At 44.3% G+C, this 20,618-nt stretch overlaps 1 protein-coding gene across 1 annotated transcript in view; it reads right to left on the bottom strand.

The window, feature by feature from the left end:
* Window positions 1–517: 517 nt before the first annotated feature.
* Window positions 518–20,618, bottom strand: part of ATP6AP2 (ATPase H+ transporting accessory protein 2) — a 252,460-nt gene continuing 232,359 nt past the window's right edge. Inside the window, exons 8-9 of the mRNA XM_069636540.1 lie at window positions 10,885–11,010; window positions 518–3,529 (exon numbers count right to left, since the gene is read on the bottom strand). Of these exons, the coding sequence (XP_069492641.1) occupies window positions 3,335–3,529; window positions 10,885–11,010 (321 nt within the window). The 3' untranslated portion in view covers window positions 518–3,334. The remainder of the gene's footprint in view (window positions 3,530–10,884; window positions 11,011–20,618) is intronic.

The raw sequence follows: 20,618 nt of genomic DNA on the forward strand, positions 1-20,618 counted from the left end.
TCTATTGCCATTTATTGAACTACTATAGGTCCCAAACAACACTCACACCAGAAGACTTCCGTAGCTCTACTACACAACTACTTGAGAAATCAGCAAGTCAGGTGCTGTTTGGCACACAGTTAATAAGTATATATTCTTCCTGTGGCACGTTTTCCTCCAAAACACTAACTGTATCGCCTTTTCATACTGGCTAAGGACTGGAATCTGGCACACTCACAGAATCTGTACAATCATTGTTGCGGACCAACACTCTGCAATCCTCCTCCAGACTACTCTTGCTGCCCCACTTTTGTTGTAGACTAAACGTTTTGCTACCCTCTTGTTACCTCGTCTGTTGTGTTAGACAAGTTACCCTTCATTTTATGCTGCAGCCATAGTCCAGTTACTGGTGCCCTTTGATGTTCCTGTACAATTCTTGGCCAGCATTAAAAGGGAAAGAAAAATAAATCCGATTTTCTAGAACTAGTTCAGGATAAAACCACCTTTGGCTGCAATTCTAGGATGGATAACAGGAATGTTTTGAGTCCCAATAACTTTATTAGAATTTTGTTTTACTCTCGGTACAATACGTGGTCCAATCTTACAGAATAAAACAGAAAATTATCTTTTAAAACTTTGCAACATACTATCAAAAACAATGAAAAAAGTTATTTGAGAAGAAATACACATCTTGAACAGTTGTCTGCCCATTCAGTAACAACGTTCAAGCAACTGGCGCTAAAACTGCTCATGTCTCAAGAGCTGACTGCACATGCTGTACCTTTTCCAATCATTGCAATATCCCAGATTAAACTGGCCTGCTATTTTAACAACATAGCATTATTCTTCATTGCCCATTTCCTGGTTCGCTTGAACCAAATCACAGCCTTCACCAATCAAGGTTGTGATGCAAATATGAATATGCGGTTTGTGGCTTTGCATGTTTTTATCCACAATCTCAGGGAACGTTTGCAGGTAAAATTTTCAAATTAAGAGTTCATAAGAAATACTTGGGTGCAGAGGCTGTGTGGAAGTCAATGGGGGCAAGTTGGGGCAATGGGATACCAAGCAAAAAGAGATCAAAGAACAGAGGCCCCCATATTATTGCTTACACACTTGTGTCTTTACCCTCAAAGCTTAGACCACAAATGTGGTTGTGCCATTGAGACCACTGATGCAGCACTGCATGCCTAGGTTTGTAAATACGCATGTTCACGTTTGTGTCATGATTTCAGCAAGATACCAGAGAAGGAGTGCACCTTTGATAAGTCTGGGGACTACTTCTTGGTGAACAAAAACGCAGCTGTTAAAGCCATGTTGTTAAGTCTTTTTGGATAGCAGAATACAATGTGGTGCAAAGCCCCATTCCTCAAGAACACATTTATTTTCGAATACTGGTTTCAATCATTATTTAATATCACTACTGTAGGGTGCCAGCAACCTTGTGTCCTTGGATCTTACACGATTTTGTTCCTATAGATTTATTTTAAAGACATTTCACTGCAAATCTATGCAGAGGGAGACCCCTTGCAGCCGCCAACCAATTACCCTAACCCAATACACTGAATATATTTGTGGTGAAATTCATTATAAGAAATTCAATTAAATTATGAGTGAACCTTCTGCTATGTAATCTACGTATACCCTTTCTCCAACAAACAAATATCACGTTTCTCAGATGTTCTAACACCCATCACCAGAAGCAATCCACCTTACTTAGCACAACATGCATGTCTATCCTAGAAGTCACACTCCATGGCACGCGCATCAGCGTTTTGGGTCCCTTTCCCTGTATTTCTCTCTGGTCCGTCCCCCTTAAAGGCAGTCTCCTTTACTGATGCCAATGTAAATAGTTTGCCATTTTTGCGATACAGAATGCATATGTACCAGTGTAACAGGATGTACAAAAGGCATGCCAGGTCTAAAGATTCCAGCATTAAGGACAGCAGGATCAAAATCTGTATAACCCAACTTCTACACTCACTTGCTTAATTGGAGTCCATTGAAGTTACCCAAATTATACGTAAAACCAGACCAGATCGTTCCACCAGTGTCTTGGGCTTTCTATTTAACAGTACTGCAACTCTGTACTATCTGTGCAGATAGCCTAGACATTCGTTCTCAAGTGTATGTTTCATAAAGATCTATAAATAAAATTGTCACAGCCACATTAGGTGACATTTAGAATAACTTAAAGGTTCACAACAGGTATGCACAATGTGGACCACATATTTCCAATCATATCCCATAGAACGTTTTACGGTATTATGTGTTTCACACTAACATTCAATTTGTGTTTTCCAATGAAAAACACAAATTCCACATGTTTCACACATTCCCTCACAAATGCAAAGCAGGACACCTGAAGCCATAGTTTATAATCAATTTCCTAACATTAGGTACCTGGATGCCAGACTTTGATGACAACTTTTGGGCAACATGCGGGAAGTTACTTGTATCACAAAGCTTTAGAAACAATGCAGATTTAAAATGAACAATGTAAGTGAGCTAATGGCGACAATGGCATAGCTGTACGCTCTGCATACGCTCAAATGCTGTGCCCATAACACAGCTGAATGCTTTATGCCTTTTGATTATGGAAAGAGGCAACGCTGGACTGGAAATGCTCAACTTTAGATGGAGGGCTGCTCTCGCCTGGTACATTTTGCATGGTGACCATAGTACCATTTCAAATGCTAGGCCTTTGGAAAGCACCAACAGAAAAAACAACCTGCCACCAGCCTCCCATCTCCTATGAAACCAGCAAATCGTGCATGCACAAGTTACCTACAAAACTGAAATATACCAACATTGCCCAGTTGGTCTCCGTCAGAGTTGCCCTGGTTAGGAATCTGCATCACAGCAAGTGATGTAGGTGCCTAATTTTCAAAAGGTCCAAAGATATTCGGGAATGTGGCGACAACATTAAGCCAATAGTACACAGACACATTCTTTCAAGATCTCAGTGGTTAGTTGATGACATAAAAGGCATCATGAAATTGTACAGTTTCCACGGGCTGTGTAATTATTTTAAAAACAACACAGCCCTGAACATTGCAGATATTACTTCACTGAAAACAATTCTAAATATCAGCCCATGTTTCCCAACAAAATCATGCAGATGTTTGCATCTCCATTTAAACCATCAAATGTATGTACAAGCACTGACAATTTGTTACACAACATGGGATGGTCCATGAGGTGTTTGAAGGTTTGCGATGACAGATTCTGAGCCTTAGTGAGACATTGAAATGTAGAGTGCCTGCGCAGGTTCCAACCCAATGAATCTTGCTTTCAGGGAAAAGGGATTTTCTTGCTCTGCATTTATGCTGAAAATTGGCATCATGCTTGTGACTCAGTCCATTCTGATTTTCTGGTTTGTCATCCTGTAAATGATGCTGTCGTAGCCAGGATCCATGTTCCAGAGGTTGTAAGAGATGACGATCAGAGCGATTGCAAGAGCGAGCATCAGCCACAGTATTATGTTGAAGACCACAGCATAGTCGTAGTTGTATTCATATGCCAGGTTATATGGACTCCCAGGGTTACTCTACAAATGTTGGGATTGAAAGGAAAACACATTAAAGTGTGTAAATCACAGTGAGCAATTTTACAAAAGATCAAACCGAACAGTATAAATGACCCAGTGCTTGGAGAGTATCTAGAATACTATTCATCACAGATGTATGGTCCGTCTTGTACATCAAATCTCCTACATCATAAAATCAAGCTGGGAAACATGCTGAAAGGGTTTATGAAGCTTACATTCTACATTCACCCTGTAACCATCAAATGTATGCTGGCATCTCCAGTCAAACTACAGCACTTATTTGCCTCAAAAAGCAAGGTTGTGCTTAATATACACCCAACATGTTCAATGCATACAATATTCAACATGAAAACACATGGCTAGCTACAAAACGAATCTGTATCCTCCATGCCCCAATATCAAACTGCCATTGTGATGTCCAACCACTTTGTTTCCTATGATCCAAGTCAGAGGGCTGTAGGGCAAGATTCTATGCAGTACCCTTTAGGTGCACTACAACAACCCTGACCTCCCGGCAATAGGAACCCAACCTTTGGTATAAGTCTGTAGGGGAGTTACACAGAGATTCACAGTTACAAGTATTAAAATAAACTCGTCCACAAGGTTTCTTGATTAAACAATTATTAATTCAACAGTCAGAGTACGCCTTCTTCAGGAGGGGCAATTTAATAGCAACACACACATACACACTCTTAATATTTCTAAATCAGTAAGTTGCCTTTTGGGATGGCCCACAGACACTACCTACACCCTCAGGTGACTTCAATAGTTAGGGTACTGGGAACATTAATATATCACTGTTGCATTAAAAAAATTCTACAGAGGAGTGTTAAAGAAAAGAGGTTTTTAGAATAAGACACGAATTCCCACAATTATTCTTAAGCAGTTAAGTACTTTCAAAATAACCCCCAATGCAAAGTCAGTTAACCCCTTCCTGGAAGGAAGACAACACCTAAGCAGAGGAGAGAAGAGTTATTCAGGGAGCCAGGCTAGCCAATGAAGCTCTTCTTGCAGGTAAGAAAAAGTCTTGCACAATGTTTTAGAAGTCTTTGTAGCAAAGATAAAATCAAAGTAGGGACACAAGCTGATTAGGCTTGTGAAGTAAAGAAGCTGACAGCAACTCTATAGAGTAACCAAGACAAGTCTCCAACAAGGACAAGCGATGTTACACAGCTAGGAGGTACGTTCTTAGACTGTACAGTACCTTTAGATTGAGGAAAAAGTGCAGCAGATGGCTTCTGTTCCTGTGCAGCTCTGCAGATCCTGTTGTTCCTGGGCCTCAGTCGTGGGGACAAGAGGGATGACTTCTGGGGACTCCTGCACTGCAATGGGACGGTCAACAACTGCAACCGGCAATCTTCAAACAAGTGGCACTTCGGTGTTCAGCTCCTCGCATCTACCGCAAATAGCAACACAGCGGTTCCTGGCTGTCGAGATGGGCTTTCATTGCATCTGGGGTCCAGCACTCTCGAGGTGGCTCAGGCTTGGTCAGTCCTGCTTCCTGGGAGTCCGGAGCTCTTGGCCAGCTTAAAAGCAATGGACACGATCTGGTGTTCCTCTCCCTGCTATTTAGTTTCAGCAGCAACTGCAGTGGAATTTCAAACAGCTCTGAGAGGATGTCCAGGTGGCTTACTTTGGGGTTGATTGGTCCCACCAACTCAAGAGGAGAAGTCGCACTTGCAGGGCTTCTCTAGTCAAAACTAAATTGGAGTTTTAGCACAGCACCCGGGCTTCACCGGGCAAACCAATGTTCCAGGAGTTGCAGTAGGCGTCCTCTTCAAGTTCTTCTTTGGATTCCTTCGTCCAGTGGTCACTCTGCCTTCCAAGCCAAAAGCCTTGCTTTTTATGCAGGTTTCTCCCATTCATTCCAGTCTAGCTATCTGTCCCCCAGCAGGGTGGCTGTCCTTGCTGGACAGCTAGCCAGCCAATCACTTAAGAGTGCATTCCTGTCTCCTAGGAGATTAAGCACAGGGAGTTTCGGGTACCTCCCTCGATTCCTGCCCCCGCCAGACACCGTGGAGCCAGATGCGGGCTTCACTCTCGAATCCCGCCAAGGACAAAATGAACAAGGGGTTCAAACCTGGTTTGGCGCGCAGAATAAATCTCAAGAAGGATCTTTCCACAAAGAAATGGTGAAAAAAAGACGACCAGTGCCATTTTGACAAAAATTTCACCCTTGGGTGCTTTACTGCAACCCACGGTAAATGCACACCACGGTAGTTAAAAGTAAACTTCAGTGGGAGCTCCAGCAGGATCAAGTGGATCTCCTATTCCAACTATGGGGCAATCCCCAGATAGATGTGTTCGCGACGGCGACGAACACCAAGTGCCGGAGGTTCACCAGCAGGTTTCCCCAACCGGGGAGCATGGGCGATGCATTCTCCTTCCCCTGGGACAGCCTGTTCCTCTATGCGTTCCCACCGTTGCTGTTGCTTCTGCGACTCAGTCAACTCAGACGGTCCCGGTGCAGGATGATCCTCTTCGCACCAGCGTGGCCGAGGTAGATATGGTACCCGGACCTTCTGGACATGTCAGCGTCCCCTCCAGTCAAGCTTCCGACGGACGCAGACCTTCTCACCAGGGAAGGAGGCACGATCCTGCACCACAACCCAGGGTCGCTGAACCTGCAGGCCTGGCTCCTGCAGCACTAGAGTTCGGAGGCTACGATATCCCGGCGAACTGCAAGGAGGTACTTGCCAAGGCCAGGGTTTCCTCGACTCTTAAGTGCTATGGACATAAATGGAAGAGGTTCTCTGTCTGGTGCCGTGCACAGAAGATCAACCCTCTACGCATTACGGCCCCTCAAGTGCTGCCGTACTTGATGTCGCTGTCCAAGGCGGGGGGGGGGGGGGGGGGGGGGGGGGGTTTATGCATCCATCAAAATTCATCTGGCGGCTATCTGCCGCTACACCAGAACTCTGGGGCGGTCGCCGCTGTGGTCGCACTGCCTGGTGAAGGAGTTCATGAAAGGACTGTTCCGCTCGTTCCCGCCGGTGAAGGCTCCGGCACCGGCGTGGGAGCTCAATGTGGTGCTGACCAGGCTCATGGGCCCTCCATTCGAGCCTTTGCATTCGGCGCCGCTAAAGTTCCTATTGTGGATTACAGCGTTTCTTGTGGCCATCACCTTCGCACAACAAGTGGGAGTGAGCCAGGCCCTCTCCTGTAAACCTCCATACCTGACATTCTACGAGACAAGGGTAGTGCTGAGAACGCACCCCTCCTTCATGCCCAAGGTGCCGTCGGACTTCCATCTCAACGAGCCCTTGGTGTTATCTTTTTTCTTCCCGTCGCCTTTGTCGCCGGCTGAGAGGACTTTGCACTAGCTGGCTCAAGCTAGAGCGCTGAAGTTCTATGTGGACCGCACGAAGAGTTGTCGGAAGACATCACAGCCGTTTGTGAACTTTTGCGCTGTGAACCAAGGGAAGGCCCCCTCCAAGGCTTCCATTTCCAGATGGCTCTCCGGCTGCATCATGCATGGTCACCGGTTGGCGAACCAACCGTTGCCCGGCTGTCCGAGAGCCCATTCAACCAGAGCGATCGCTGCTACTACGGCGTTCCTGTCTGGTGTGCCCCTGTTGGACATCTGCAGGGCTGCTACGTGGAGGTCGATGCACACCTTCACAAGATTCTACTGCGTCGACCGGGATTCCAGGGAGGAGTCCAGAGTCGGCCAGGCAGTGCTGCGCAACCTGTTCTCTTGAAGGTGAGCCTGGTGAGGAGGTAAGAGATGCTTAATGTTGAGTCGTTGAAATGCTTAATGTTGAGCGTTGCCACCTCCTGTGGTTGTGCATGTGTGTACTGCCATGTATTCTTGTATTCATGAGCATGTGAATCCATGCCAGACCCCATGCTGGAGAAGGAACAAGTTACTTACCTTTAACTGTTGTTCTCCAGCGAGGGTCTGGCATGGATTCACATGCAAACCCTCCCTCCTACCCATCTGCAGCTCTTTTCTTGGTCCTACTGCCACTTTTCGTGCTACCAAAGCTGGAGATGGCTGCCAGAGGAGGGGCTTAGGTAGAGGGCAGTTATTGGCTGGGGGCCGTATGACCCCAGAGACCAGTGATCGGTTATTAGTAGAAAGACAGTTCAGAAACTAAACTGAAACTGATTTTTTCCTTTTACCCAGGATTCCCAGCCTGACGACGGGGAATATTCATGAGCATGTGAATTCATGCCAGACCCCATGCCGGAGAAGTTCTCCATCCCCTTCAGAACATGATTTAAAAAAGATTTACATGAGAAACTAGACAAACGGATACACAGTAACCCCTCCACCACCCTATTGTAAGATTGTGTGTGCTGGGTCTAGAAAGTTACAAAAGTAAAGTCAATTTCACTTCACTGCTCTTGGAAAAAGTAATTTATCCAAGAGAAGTATTTAAACCTTGGGGAAATCTGAAAGACTTCCCTGTGTCACTGCACTGAGGGTGCTGTGCGACACAATGTAAAAGATGATGCCTATGGAGTTTGTCAGACTCCACAACCAAAAAGAAACAGTGATCAAAATCACATTAAATGCGAGAGAGTGGAGGGGGAAAAAAAAGGTCTCTCTCTCCTGGTGAAAAAATCAAGTCCCCGAAATCCAGCAAAGTTGCTGGGGTCGCTAAGGTAGGAGAATTCGCACATTTCTGAGAATTCTCCCTAACAAGGGCCATTGGTTTCATTGATCAGCCACAACCCCCATTAAGCGCTCATCTCACAGATTGGGTAAGCCTACACATTACTGGTTCAAACTCAGGTCTTCATCCTTCCGAGGTTAGTAAATTGAGACCATTAAATTGGGAACTATTACATGCATGTTGTGCCATTCAGTGCACCCTCCTAGTCTTGTTGTGCACCCTTGGCTTCATCCCATCATACTTGAGCCTGGCTGCAAAACATATGCCTCACTTAAGCTAACGCAGCAGAAACTGATGACAACTGCATTCTACTTTATAGATTGAAAGAGGCATCACAAAAGCCAAATGCATTCCAGACCTCGATTCAAAAAGGGAGGAAGATGGATAAAGGACAAGCAAACAGCACAGTCATCCAAAAGGCGTAGTACTAAAAATGAGCCAGGCTGCCATTAGACCACTGTTCCCAAACTTGAGTGTACATGGCCATACTCCGTTTGTGTAGCCCTTTCCCACTCATTTAAACTCTTACCCAGTCTCACACCTCTGCGCAAATCTTTTACAATGCCAATGAAAGTGGCCCGGTTACAAAACTTTTTTTTAACCAGGTTCAACCCCAGCAATGTAGACCCTACTCATGGTTCCTGACGCCCTTCCACACTCAAGCTGTGGATTCTCTGAAGCAAAGTAAAAGTGTGCACCCACCCAGTAATACTTTTCATAACTACAACATAATTGTGTGCTTTAATTTATAGAGTACAGCACTTGGTAAAGAGGTCTCGGAGTTTTGCATATCTTTAATGCCAATGCATCACTAAAAAGTACCGGTGGATATTTTTACATTTTACTCTTTCATATCATTAGCCTTAACTGGTTACATGACATGGCCATCTAATTCCGGAGAGGTCAATAAAAAAGCGGGGGGAGAACAGGGAGTGAGTGGAAAAAAAAAACAATCCGTACAGTACCATCCTAAAGATGCCTCCCTGCCATTTCTAATATCAATAGAGCTGGGCATGGCTCTGATGCCTGTTAAATCGGACATCAACTTAAGAGCACTGTTTGATCGTTATTTGCCATGTGTTCATTCAGTGGTGAAATTGAAACATTTTTACTTGTGTAATTTGCCCAAAATGTGTCGCCTATTGAGCTTGGCTAATAGGAAAGCACTGCTATCAGATCGACTTCAGGCAGTTCAAAATAAAGGTGACAAGATTATTTTTGGTGTAAGTAGTTTGACCAATTTATCAGATGCACAGACAATTTTTAGGTGGCTACCGTTGTATCTTCTCATCGAATTCAGTGTTATGCTTCATTTTGTAGCACCAACCTATTTGACAGATCTTGTAATTTATCCTGCAGTAAAAAGAAATGTCCATTCTCATAATGATCCTAAACTGTAAGTGCCTCGATTCAATTAGACTCGTAGGAGGAAAATCCGTGCAGTTTGCTGGTTTAACCCTTTATGTAAATCTCTGCAAAATCTTCCTCAACTTGGCCTACTTAAATACAAAAAAAAGCTTAAAGACTTTAGTGATGCATCACCCAACTAGTTGCTTGATATGCATTTTATACATTAAGATTGTGCTGTGACAAATGAATGGACTATGTACTGTCATTTTTGTATGTGCACCGTCTACAATTAGTTGAGCATCTTAAAGCTGTTGTACTTTATAAAATATACAAAAATGACAGAAAATTAAAGACTAACTTAAGAAGCGCATAAAAGATGAGCAGATGACAAGTGAAAACTATCATATGAGGTTTACCAATAACATAGGAATCGGATGCTTCACAAGCATTAAGGAAAGACAATTACTAAAAACTATTTCCCAGATCTCAGTCACTTCAACAATAAGTAAAAGGTCATGGGCCCGGAGACTAAAGGCTCTCCTTCTGGAGAGCAAAAAAGCAGGAAACGTCCATCTCAGCCAGTAAGAGGGCGACTGGTATGCGGGTGGAAACAAGCAACCACACACATGGGGTCATTTTACAAAGGTTTTAAAACCCCATAATGTTTTGGGGAAACGTTTCTGGTCAGGCCGCCTAATCATTAGGGTTCCCAACCAGTTGGAAAGCAAATAGAGCATGAAAACAGTACTTTTAAACCGAATGAGTGGCTTGCAGCACCAAAGTGTATATATTAGGCTTACAAACACCAGGATATGGGGAGAGGAACAGAGCATATCAAATCTCGGTCTTATATGATTTTTGTAAACAAAACTAAGACAGGTGGAAACAGCTTCCCGATTAAAGCTCCTCAATATTGGAACTCCCTCCCACCGCCTCTAAGGGAAGACCTTCCATATCATCGCTTCAGGTCCAACCTCATCCACTGGCTTAAGGATAACGACCAATAACCTTCATCACACCCTCTGAATGTACATATGCTATATACTTTGATTTTATTTATTTCTGCTTGCACCTGTCATACAGCAATGTAACCCAAGCTGAATTCCTGTGCATTAGTCTGTATAACTGCCTGTTTCCTGCGACCACACAGCATTGTCTGCATTTATTGTGTGTCATATTTGTAACATGCCTTAGTTCCTCTAGTCCCCATCATTCCATGCATGTACTGTGTTTCACTCTATGTAACTGTATTTCATGCTCTGTAACACTAACTAAGCTTCGCATATTCCTGTAACTGCTACACCCCGATACCCCCGGGTCTGGTGCGCATTATAAATAATAAAAACAAACAAACATAGAAAATAATGTTTTAGATAAACTTACGATCTGAACCTGAGCGGCTTCAAGGATGGAACGTGACTTTCTCACCAACGGAGTGTCAAATGTTTTCACGGTCACAACCTCTACTATTGCGTTTCCACCATAGAGTTTGTACATCTCATCTGCAAACTGAAGCATAGGTTAGTCAGCATCAGAATAGCGTACTAACTTTCACTACTTAAGCTGCTATGCTTTATAATTCCAAGCTTCTGTCAATAACAAGAGGCTGATTTGAATACTGTACATAAACAATCAAAAAACAAGCAACAATTGTATTGTATTTATATAGCGCGCCAACCCCTGAGACAACTGGGCACTTTTCTTGGGTACAAAGGACAATTATATTTACAAATACAGGCATAGTAAATCACATCGCTTACAATTACAGGCATAGTGAAACACGTCATTTACAATCCTGGCTAGCTGGGCATGTGCAGGCATAGATAGTACACAGCAGTAGGCATATAGTATAGATAGATATCTAGAGACTGGACTCTAAAGCTAAGCAGTGTCTGTATGTTGGCGATTAGGCAGATTAGCTTTCGTTCAGACAGTGCCCAATGTACGTGTCCTGTAAAACCTTTATGCTTAAGAGTTACGTTTTCATTAAGAAGTAAACATGGCTGCCACCATACGCTGTCCACCTGAAGACAGGTTTGCTGTTTCCACCTAAAGTCCTTATTAACAATAAGGCACTGTAAACAGGCCAGTTAAATCTTCGAAAAATCACCTTGAAGGACTACTGCTACCGTGTGGGCAGTGACTGTTGGGCTCCCTGCTAGTTGAACCACCAGTGGCAATTTAATCTAAAACACTGTGCTGAAGCAGCACTTTGCTGACTCGCCCGAAGTCTCCTGCTCCCATGTTGTGGGTAGTGACTGTTGGGTTCCCTGCTCATTGAGGCACCAGCGGACATTTGATCTTCAGCGACATGCACTGAAGTGGTTCTTTGTGGACTCCCCTGGGGTCTCCTATTGCCGTTTTGCTCTGGGCGGTGATTGTTGGGCTCCTTCAACACAGTGCTGAAGCAGCTCTTTGTTGACTCACCCGAGGGCTGTTGCTATTGTGGCTGTGGGCGATGACTGTTGGGCTTTCTGCTCATTGAGCTACCACCGGCTATTTAATCTTCAGCGACATGCGCGGGAAGCATTTCACAGTCATCCAGCAGGACGGCTGTCAGCTACTAGAATCAATTTATGGAATCTACTGGTGACCCTGCAGAGACAGGCCATCGCTGGATCACTGACACTGTAAACACTTCTGTTAACATCCTGCCCCATACTTCTGAGGTTCACACATATGCACTTAGACAACCTAGACTGTAATTTTAAAAATACCAGTACAGCTTTAGCCAATTTTAACTATGACTATCTTTTTTTTTTTTAAATATTTATTTATTATTTTCTGTTACAACATTGGGAACCCCTGGGCGTTCCCCAACTCCCCCCAACTCCCACCCCGGAAGATTTCCCGTTAGTTCTTTCGTGACTGTGAATGTCTATGTTCTCAATATGTCCGATATTCTTATATTATGTGGGCACCATTGTTCCATATAATCTGACTGCAAGTATTCCAGTATCTCTCCCCATTCCTTTGTGAAGGACTCTTTCATTCCTTGTATTGTATGTGTTAACTTTTCCATGGTCAGTTGTGTCCATACTTTCTGGAGCCATGTGAACATCTGAGGGGGTTCTTGTTTTTTCCAGTTTTGGGCAATTGTCGCCCAAGCTGGTATGAGTAGACCCATGAAGCCTCTCCATTGTGGTTTCCTGAATTTCTTCGCTGCCTGATCTTTAATTCCAACTATGACTATCTTTTGCCCCCGAGATCACTCAATTTCTTTCTTTAAAAATCCGTGAGAGAAGACCCTTTGACTCCCTTGATAGGAGCGCAATTAACCACCTTCTTGGCCTCCTTTAGGAGCAAACAGACAGAGAATATTGTGCATACAACAGAAAAGGACTCTGACTAATTCTATTGCAGGACGCCCTGCTCCCTCTTACCCCTTTACATAAGCCCAATCGCCCCTCCTGCTCGACGCCGTTTGCTGTGATCCTGCTCTGCTACCATCAGGTGACAATATTCTTGCGCCTTTGGTACCCCCACCACAAAACACCTCTTTTGATGATAATCAACTGGTAGTCCACCTGGAAGCCGACATGACGACATGAATAGAAGCTTATTAGCACAACTCAATTAAAATTAATTCCAAGCTCGACTGTATGAATGGCATTAGCAACCCCGAGTCTCTTAGTTCAGGAACTGAATTATTTGAAGAGTAAGAGGAGGGGGATCATAAGCATCAATCATTCCCCAAATATTTGCTCTGGATTATTTACTAACATCCAGAGTTAAAATGTGCGAAGATGCACACAAATCTATCTCCGAGCACACTATTCTATTAAACACCATCCTCACTTATGTTGCCACAAAAAAAGCCACCAACTATTATCGCATTTAACACAGAAAACATTCTCAATACTGAGGAGTCAGACGTACTTGTTCCCGGGAAAAAACACCGGCATGATCTCCCCAGTTTCTTGAATTGAAAAGAATTCTTCTGGGAACCACCTTCTTACGAAGGACACTCCAGTGGGTGAAACATCTAATCCTGACGGACTAGCCAATAATGGCTAGTTAAATACTCTTAGTGTTGCTTCTCCTGATAAACGTAACAAGAAAAGTAAAACAGAAAAAAATACCAAGACCAAACTGGAAAAAAACTGCTCTAATAGACTAACTCGGAACACTGCGATTGTTACCATCATGGACGATGGTTGCTTTGATTTAATTGATTGAGACCAACAGACAACAAAATTAAGAGAATAACAACTTCAAAAGGCAAAGATCACCACTCTGGGGCCCCCTGAAAATCATACCACCAAATCAAAGGCTATTCGAAGCTTCCTGCCACAGATATCACAAGAAAAATTCTACAAAAAAAAAAATCCATTTTTAATACAGCACCACATTCCACACAAACCTGAAGAGGTGCCCACTTGATGACAAACTCTGGTAGATCTAGCTCAACTACTCTTTGAATCTGAAAGGCCTTGGTTACTGGGCGAGTTACCCTATCAGCTACTCATGATGTCCGGCAACAATCGCTAACCATGCCCAACTCAAATTCTAAACAGCTATGCATCGGTGAAATTGGGACGAGCAAACACCTGCTTCTGGCTCCTAGTCATACTAAACCCCAGACACATTTCAACAAAGATTTGCATCTTCATTGAACGCAAAGAATCCAGAGTCTATTTTGCCAGATTTATGAAATCCATTTGAATCTAGAGAGAATTCTCAACCCATTTCATCAAATCTCTCCCCTACGAACAATAACCTCGGCCGATATTCAAATCGTAGAACAAGGACACACTATTATTACCTACCACATTGGTTCATTTTTATTCCAACTATTTTATCTTTTGCTCTAGCTTTTGATTGTTCATTTCTGCAGTTTTGATACAACTGTACTCATGATGAATACGAAAATAGTAGTAATTCTACCAATGGTCTACCACCAACTGATGATATAGGTCGATCGTATTATAACACAATCACTTGGGGGGAAAGTTTGATAGGCCACATAAGAATGAAGATCATACCAAGAATATCACAAAGGAACAGGTCCTTATAACTAAAGGACAAAGACAATAGATGCGCCACTATTGAAAACATAAATCGGAATCTACTGGAAGTAGGTAATATTAACTGGTAATGGTTACCCAACATCTTGAGTAAACCCTAGCCTCGGCTTCTTTATGTTAACCTGGAATTCCTGTGGCATGCACATCAGGTGTAAGGAGGGTCCAAGTTCTGTTTTAGGAGTACTTTAATGTTATTTACTAGACAGGTCTCCTGTAAGACAACCACATCACCCTTCATGGGAGAATACTATTCAGATTCTAGCCAGCCAGGGTACTAGAGGTAGATCTAAAGGCGGATTCTTACTCCGTGTTAAAAATCCCCTACATTTTGATAAGCTTGAGACTACTACTAATGTGGTATTAGGGGAATTAGTATATTGGGATTCTTCAGTGGGTAAAAGAAAAGGTTGATAATTAATAATCCATGATCCTCTTGATAACATTGAACATTCAATGTCAGGATTCATGTGGAGCAAACTTTTAGTACCCATGTCTTAATGGACCTAGCTTACCACATCCCCACACTAAAGCTAAAGGATTTGACTAGGCTAAATTACTAAATTCAAATAGTCTTTTTATGCTCAACTGACATTTTCCAGGTGATACCCCGGTCTATATACCAAGATATCAACTAACAGTGCTTCTATAATAGATTACATATTTGCACATTATTCTCTGTTTCCTTACTATTTTGGACATGGAAGTCCTAACGCAACAGGAAAGTGATCATCCTCCTTTGGTTGCTTTTATTGACTTCCTGGTAGCTTCGACTGTCACTGACAAAACTGCCAATGTTGAGCTTAGTACTGGAGCGAATCGCAACAGTTTGAATCTTCCAAACCTACAGAAGGCCAACTCTATGTTAGAGATACTTGGGTCAAAACTACTAGCTGCACATCTTAGAGAGGACCTCCCCCTTGGCATAAATCTAACCAATTTAAACCTTCCACATTATGGATGCTCAGGCTCTCAATCTAACGTCTTTCATTAGGCCTGCTTATGAAGAACTACTCCCCAAAAGCTCCTACTTCGGTATGAATACCAAACAAAAAGTGCTTTAAAAAAAAAAAAAGTGTCACTCCATTATCACTCTAAATATTTTCATTATTAAGTCCAAGTAGTCAAAAGACTCCAGAAAATATTTACGGAAACTTTGTCGCAACTCTTCTCATCCTTTTGATTTGGCAATTGCTACGAGGGAAAGCAAACATCTATATCATAAATGGATCAACTGTCAATTGTTACTATTGTGCTGTCAGTCAATGATTATTCTTGGAATGAATAACCTTTGATAAATTTTAAATTGGATTGTCCAATTCGCAAACTCATTCTGTGATCAAATATTATATCAACACTTCTACAGCCAACATGTGTTTCGACAAAGAACTGGTAACATACGTCACTCAGTTTAACAGGCTGGTGGCCGAGCGGCCTCGGGATAAAAGAATGTCCCTCTTTTATCAAGGTCTAAGAGATGACCTTAAGGACCTTATAGCACAGTTAGACCCCCCCCAACCACGGGATTGTCCTGCCATTGATCTTGCATTACGCCTTGACCACCGCCAGGCGGAACAGCGCAGGGACAAAAATCGAGGGGATTTGCACCAGATAGCCAGATTTGACCAATCACGTGTATCTCGACCCACAGAAAAAACAGTGAAGACGAACCCATGCAGATCGGTTCGACCCGGGGCCCACTTACCAAAGATGAGGAGCGTTGACGTAAGGAGGGTCTGTGTTTGTATTGCGGAACTACAGGGCACTTCGTCAAGGAATGTCCCACCAAACCCAAAGCGCAGGGAAGCGCCTCGGCTTGACGGTTGTAGGAGTAGTACGGTCAAGCCAAGTAGTGGAAGTTACCCCAGTCATAGGTTTTGTCAATTACGCTCCACATATCACAATGTCTGGGTCACTGGGTTTTCTTGGTCAGGAGGTTCATGTAACCCTACTCCTGGATTCCGGCACCATGGGTAACTTGATGGACATTGCTTACGCTACTAAATTGGGGGTGCCCTTGTGTAAAAAGAAATATCCTGAGTCAGTGAGAGCTGTGGATGGCACTGCATTGTGTGCAGGCCCTATAACTCAATGTACTCAAACCCTAACTTTGCGTTGCCAGCAAAACCACCTGGAGGAAATCCAGTTTGACCTCATAGCGGCACAGCAATTTGGTGCTATCCTAGGGCTGCCATGGTTCTATAGGCATAACCCTCATGTGATCTGGTTGGAGGGCATAGTATCTTTATCCTCATCGTACTGTCTCACTCACTGTGTCTCAACAGAACATACCTTGTTCCTTGATTCAGGGATCCATATCTGGACCTGCCATTAAGTCTGTAGAGACGTTCGATCTGAGTGAACTACCGTCCGAATACAAGGAGTTTAAAGACATGTTCAATAAACAAGCTGCTGAGACATTGCCACCTCATCGGCCATTTGATTGCTGCATCAAACTAGAGCCAGGTGCTGTGTTGCCCTGCAGCCGTGTGTATGCCCTGACAGAGGCTGAGAAAGCGCATTTAAAGCACTAAATCAAAACAAACTTACTGAGCAGGTTCATTAAGCACTCTAACTCGCTGGTCTCATCGCTGCTCTACTTCGTACCGAAGACCAGTGATTTGAGAACTTGTATTGATTATCCCAGAATTAACTATCACAGTTGAAAACCGATATCCTTTACCATTGATCTCAGTATTACTGGATCAAGTGCGAGATGCAGCCATCTAGATTAAATTAGACCTCTGAGGGGCCTACCACCTGGTACGAGTGCGGGCCGGAGAGGAGTGGAAGACGGTGTTCCGAACCAAATTCGGCCTAGACGAATACCAGGTTATGCCGTTCGGGTTATCAAACGCGCCATCGGCTTTTCAGCACTTCCTTGATGAAGTACTGCTCAAGTACTCGCGGTAGTTTATATCGATGATATATTGATATATTCTCAAGAACACGTCAAACACGTCAAGGCAGTGCTTCAACGACTCCGAGAACATAACCTATTTGCCAAACTAGAGAAGTGCGAATTTCATCACACCACAGTGGAGTTCTTGGGGTACTTTTTGACTCCATCTGGGGTACAGATGGATCAAAGAAAAGTACAAGCAGTATTAGACTGGCTGGCCCCCACGTCCGTTGAGGTGCAATCCTTTTTAGGATTTGTGAATTTCTACCGGCGCTTTATTAAAAACGTTTCAGAATTAGTAACATCAATCACAGCACTACTCAGAAAAGGGAAGGCATTCTTATGGGATGAGTCGGCCAAACCAGGTTTTCGGCAACTAAAATCAGCATTTACATCTGCACCAGTACTAAGACATCCTCATCTAACCCAACCATTTTTGGTAGAAACAGATGCATCAAGCTATGCTTTAGGAGCAGTCCTTTCCCAGGGAGACCCTAAAACAGGGTTGCTACACCCAGTAGCTTACTAGTCCCCTAAAGCTTCTCCCCGCAGAAGTCAACTACACCATAGCTGATCGAGAGCTGTTGGCCGTAAAAGCAGCGTTTGATGAATGGCGGCACTACCTCCTGGGGGTTCACCACACGATCGCCGTCATGTCACGTATCGCCCGGGAATGGATAAGAAAGCAGAAATCCAATCGCGATATCCAGAATCAGAGGACAAGGGTGCAAGTGAAGCTCACCCAATAGTTCCGGCGACCCGTATAATCGGGGTAGTGGGAAGGCCTAACATCTTTGAAGATGTGTTGAAAGCTATGTCCACACAAGACCTGCAAGATTGGTGCTCCAAAGGGTCTCAGCATACTTTGGTGAATGGTATTCCATACTACGCCAAAGCCTTGTACTTACCCACGCTTGCACTCAGAAAGCAAGTTATGCAATGGTGTCACAATGCCTCTTTAGCCGGGCACCCAGGGATGACTAAAACTTAGCAAAGTGTGGCTCGACATTTCTGGTGCCCCACCTTACTTCGGGATGTACGGGTATATGTATCGGAATGCAGCACCTGTGGTAGGCAAAAGGCTAGTCACCAGAAGTTGCCGGGACTACTCAAACCACCGCCAACTCCGCCTGCTCCTTGGCATACGGTCACTATGGATCCGATTGTGGATTTACCACCTGTCCAAAAGTACACCTTGATCCTAGTAGTCAAAGATTCACTCACCAAGAGGAGTCACTTCATTACGTGTGTCGGAATCCCTACTGCTGGTGAGGTAGCAGAGTTGTTCCTACACAGTCGGTACTACTACATGGATTACCCACACGGGTCATCACTGACAGAGGCACACAGTTTACCTCTCGCTTTTGGCAGGCTTTTTGTCAACTGATTGGATTGGAAGTTAATCTATCATCTGGGTATCACCCAGAAACTAACGGGCAAACCGAAAAAGTTAATCAAGGACTGGAACAATACTTATGCTGCTACACGGCTAACGGCGAGACATGGGTTCAATATGTCTGGCTGGCTGAAATAGCTTATAATGGTGCACAGCTCTACAAAACATAACCCGGTTTTTGGAGCATATGGATTCCATCCTCTGGTTTTACCCACGATGCCGAGTAGCCATCCGACAAACTTTCCCACTTTGTTGGGACACCAAATACACGTGCAACAAGTTTGGACAGACATTCAGAAAAACCTGGACACTGCAAAATAATCCTATAGATACTATGCAGATAAAAAAAAAAAGATGCAAAAACCCCCAGTATAAACAAGGCGACTGAGTCTGGTTGTCAACCCGAAATATCAAACTGTCCGGACCCCGTAAATTGCAGCCCCGATTCTTGGGTCCCTTTACAGTGTCAGGTGTGATCAATCCTGTGGCAGTGAGGCTGGCTTTAGCCAGTCAAATGAAAATTCCTCCCACCTTCCACGGATCTTTGCAAAAACCAGCTCGGCCCTCCATTTGTACTGAGAAACCACCGCCCATACTGGTACAAGGTCATCCAGAGTATGAGGTCCGGGCCATTTTGAACTCTCAACGCAAAGAAAGGCTTTACTACTTGATGGACTGGGTGACGTATGGTCCTGAAGACCAGTCTTGGGACCCCACGCACAATGTTCACGGCCCAAGATTGGTAAAGACATTCCATGTGAACCACCCGGGGAAAATCCAAACCAAGGTTCTTCTGTGCAGAGGTGAGTACTGTCAGGGCACAAGGTGCGGGTGTGTGTGCAGGATGTGGCATGGAGGGGGCAAGACTCCTCAGTATAACCCAAGCACAGGACAACAAAGAAAAGAACAAAACAGGACAAAGGCTCCAGCCTTATCGAAGGCTTCTCTGCCCTCTGCAGGAAAAGAGACCTGCAAACTACAATACCCAGCAACCTCCGGCCCGGCAACTACTTTTCTACACCCACGCTGAGTGGGGCACGAGCATGAGCAAAAGCACAGGGCTTATGCTTAAGCATCCAACCAGAGCAGACGCAACGGCCAGAGCTCCTGGCAAGGGGATTCACGCTAGGGGCCACGCCCCAAGGAAGAAGCTTCCCAACCCCTCGCTTACACCAGATAAGTAATGCAAAAGCTGTGGGGAGATACCAAGGCTTAGATCCTAACACGCAGCATCCGGGAAGTGGCACAGAGACGGGAGGGGAAACGGAGCACCCGGGAGGCACTCGCATTGAAGGGCACACCCCAAACCAACCACGTCCCCTGCCCAGAGTAAAAGCCAAGTGCTCCGCGCATAACTTTCACTGCATTTGACACGCTCACATCGCCCATAGATACAGCTTTTTTCTCCTGCATGCATATTAGCCACGTGCGGCCCTATACCAAACTGCACATATACAGCCACATGCGGCGAACTTTAGCCACACATTGTTACTTCCAGTGTTCAGCCACATGCAGCGGACAATAGTTGCACGTTCCTTTTAACCATTCAGCTGTGCAGCTGTTGCACGAACAGAGCTGCATGAGCAGTACTAATAGTACAGTTCTAGGTTGCATGTACCTGCACTAACCTGCCGAGGTGTGGCGTCTAGGTCTCGGTATTAACCTGTCGCAGCAGAAGAGCCGAATTAGAAAAAACCTTTTTCCTATGGCATCAAGAAGCTGGTCCTTCTTGGAAAGGACTTGAGATGCTGCAGTGGAAGATGTAGAGGCCGGCTTAGACTGGAGTGTAGCTGCT

The sequence above is a fragment of the Ambystoma mexicanum genome, chromosome 7p (assembly GCF_040938575.1).
Source record: "Ambystoma mexicanum isolate Mex_15411 chromosome 7p, UKY_AmexF1_1, whole genome shotgun sequence".
Taxonomy (NCBI): Eukaryota; Metazoa; Chordata; class Amphibia; order Caudata; family Ambystomatidae; genus Ambystoma; species Ambystoma mexicanum.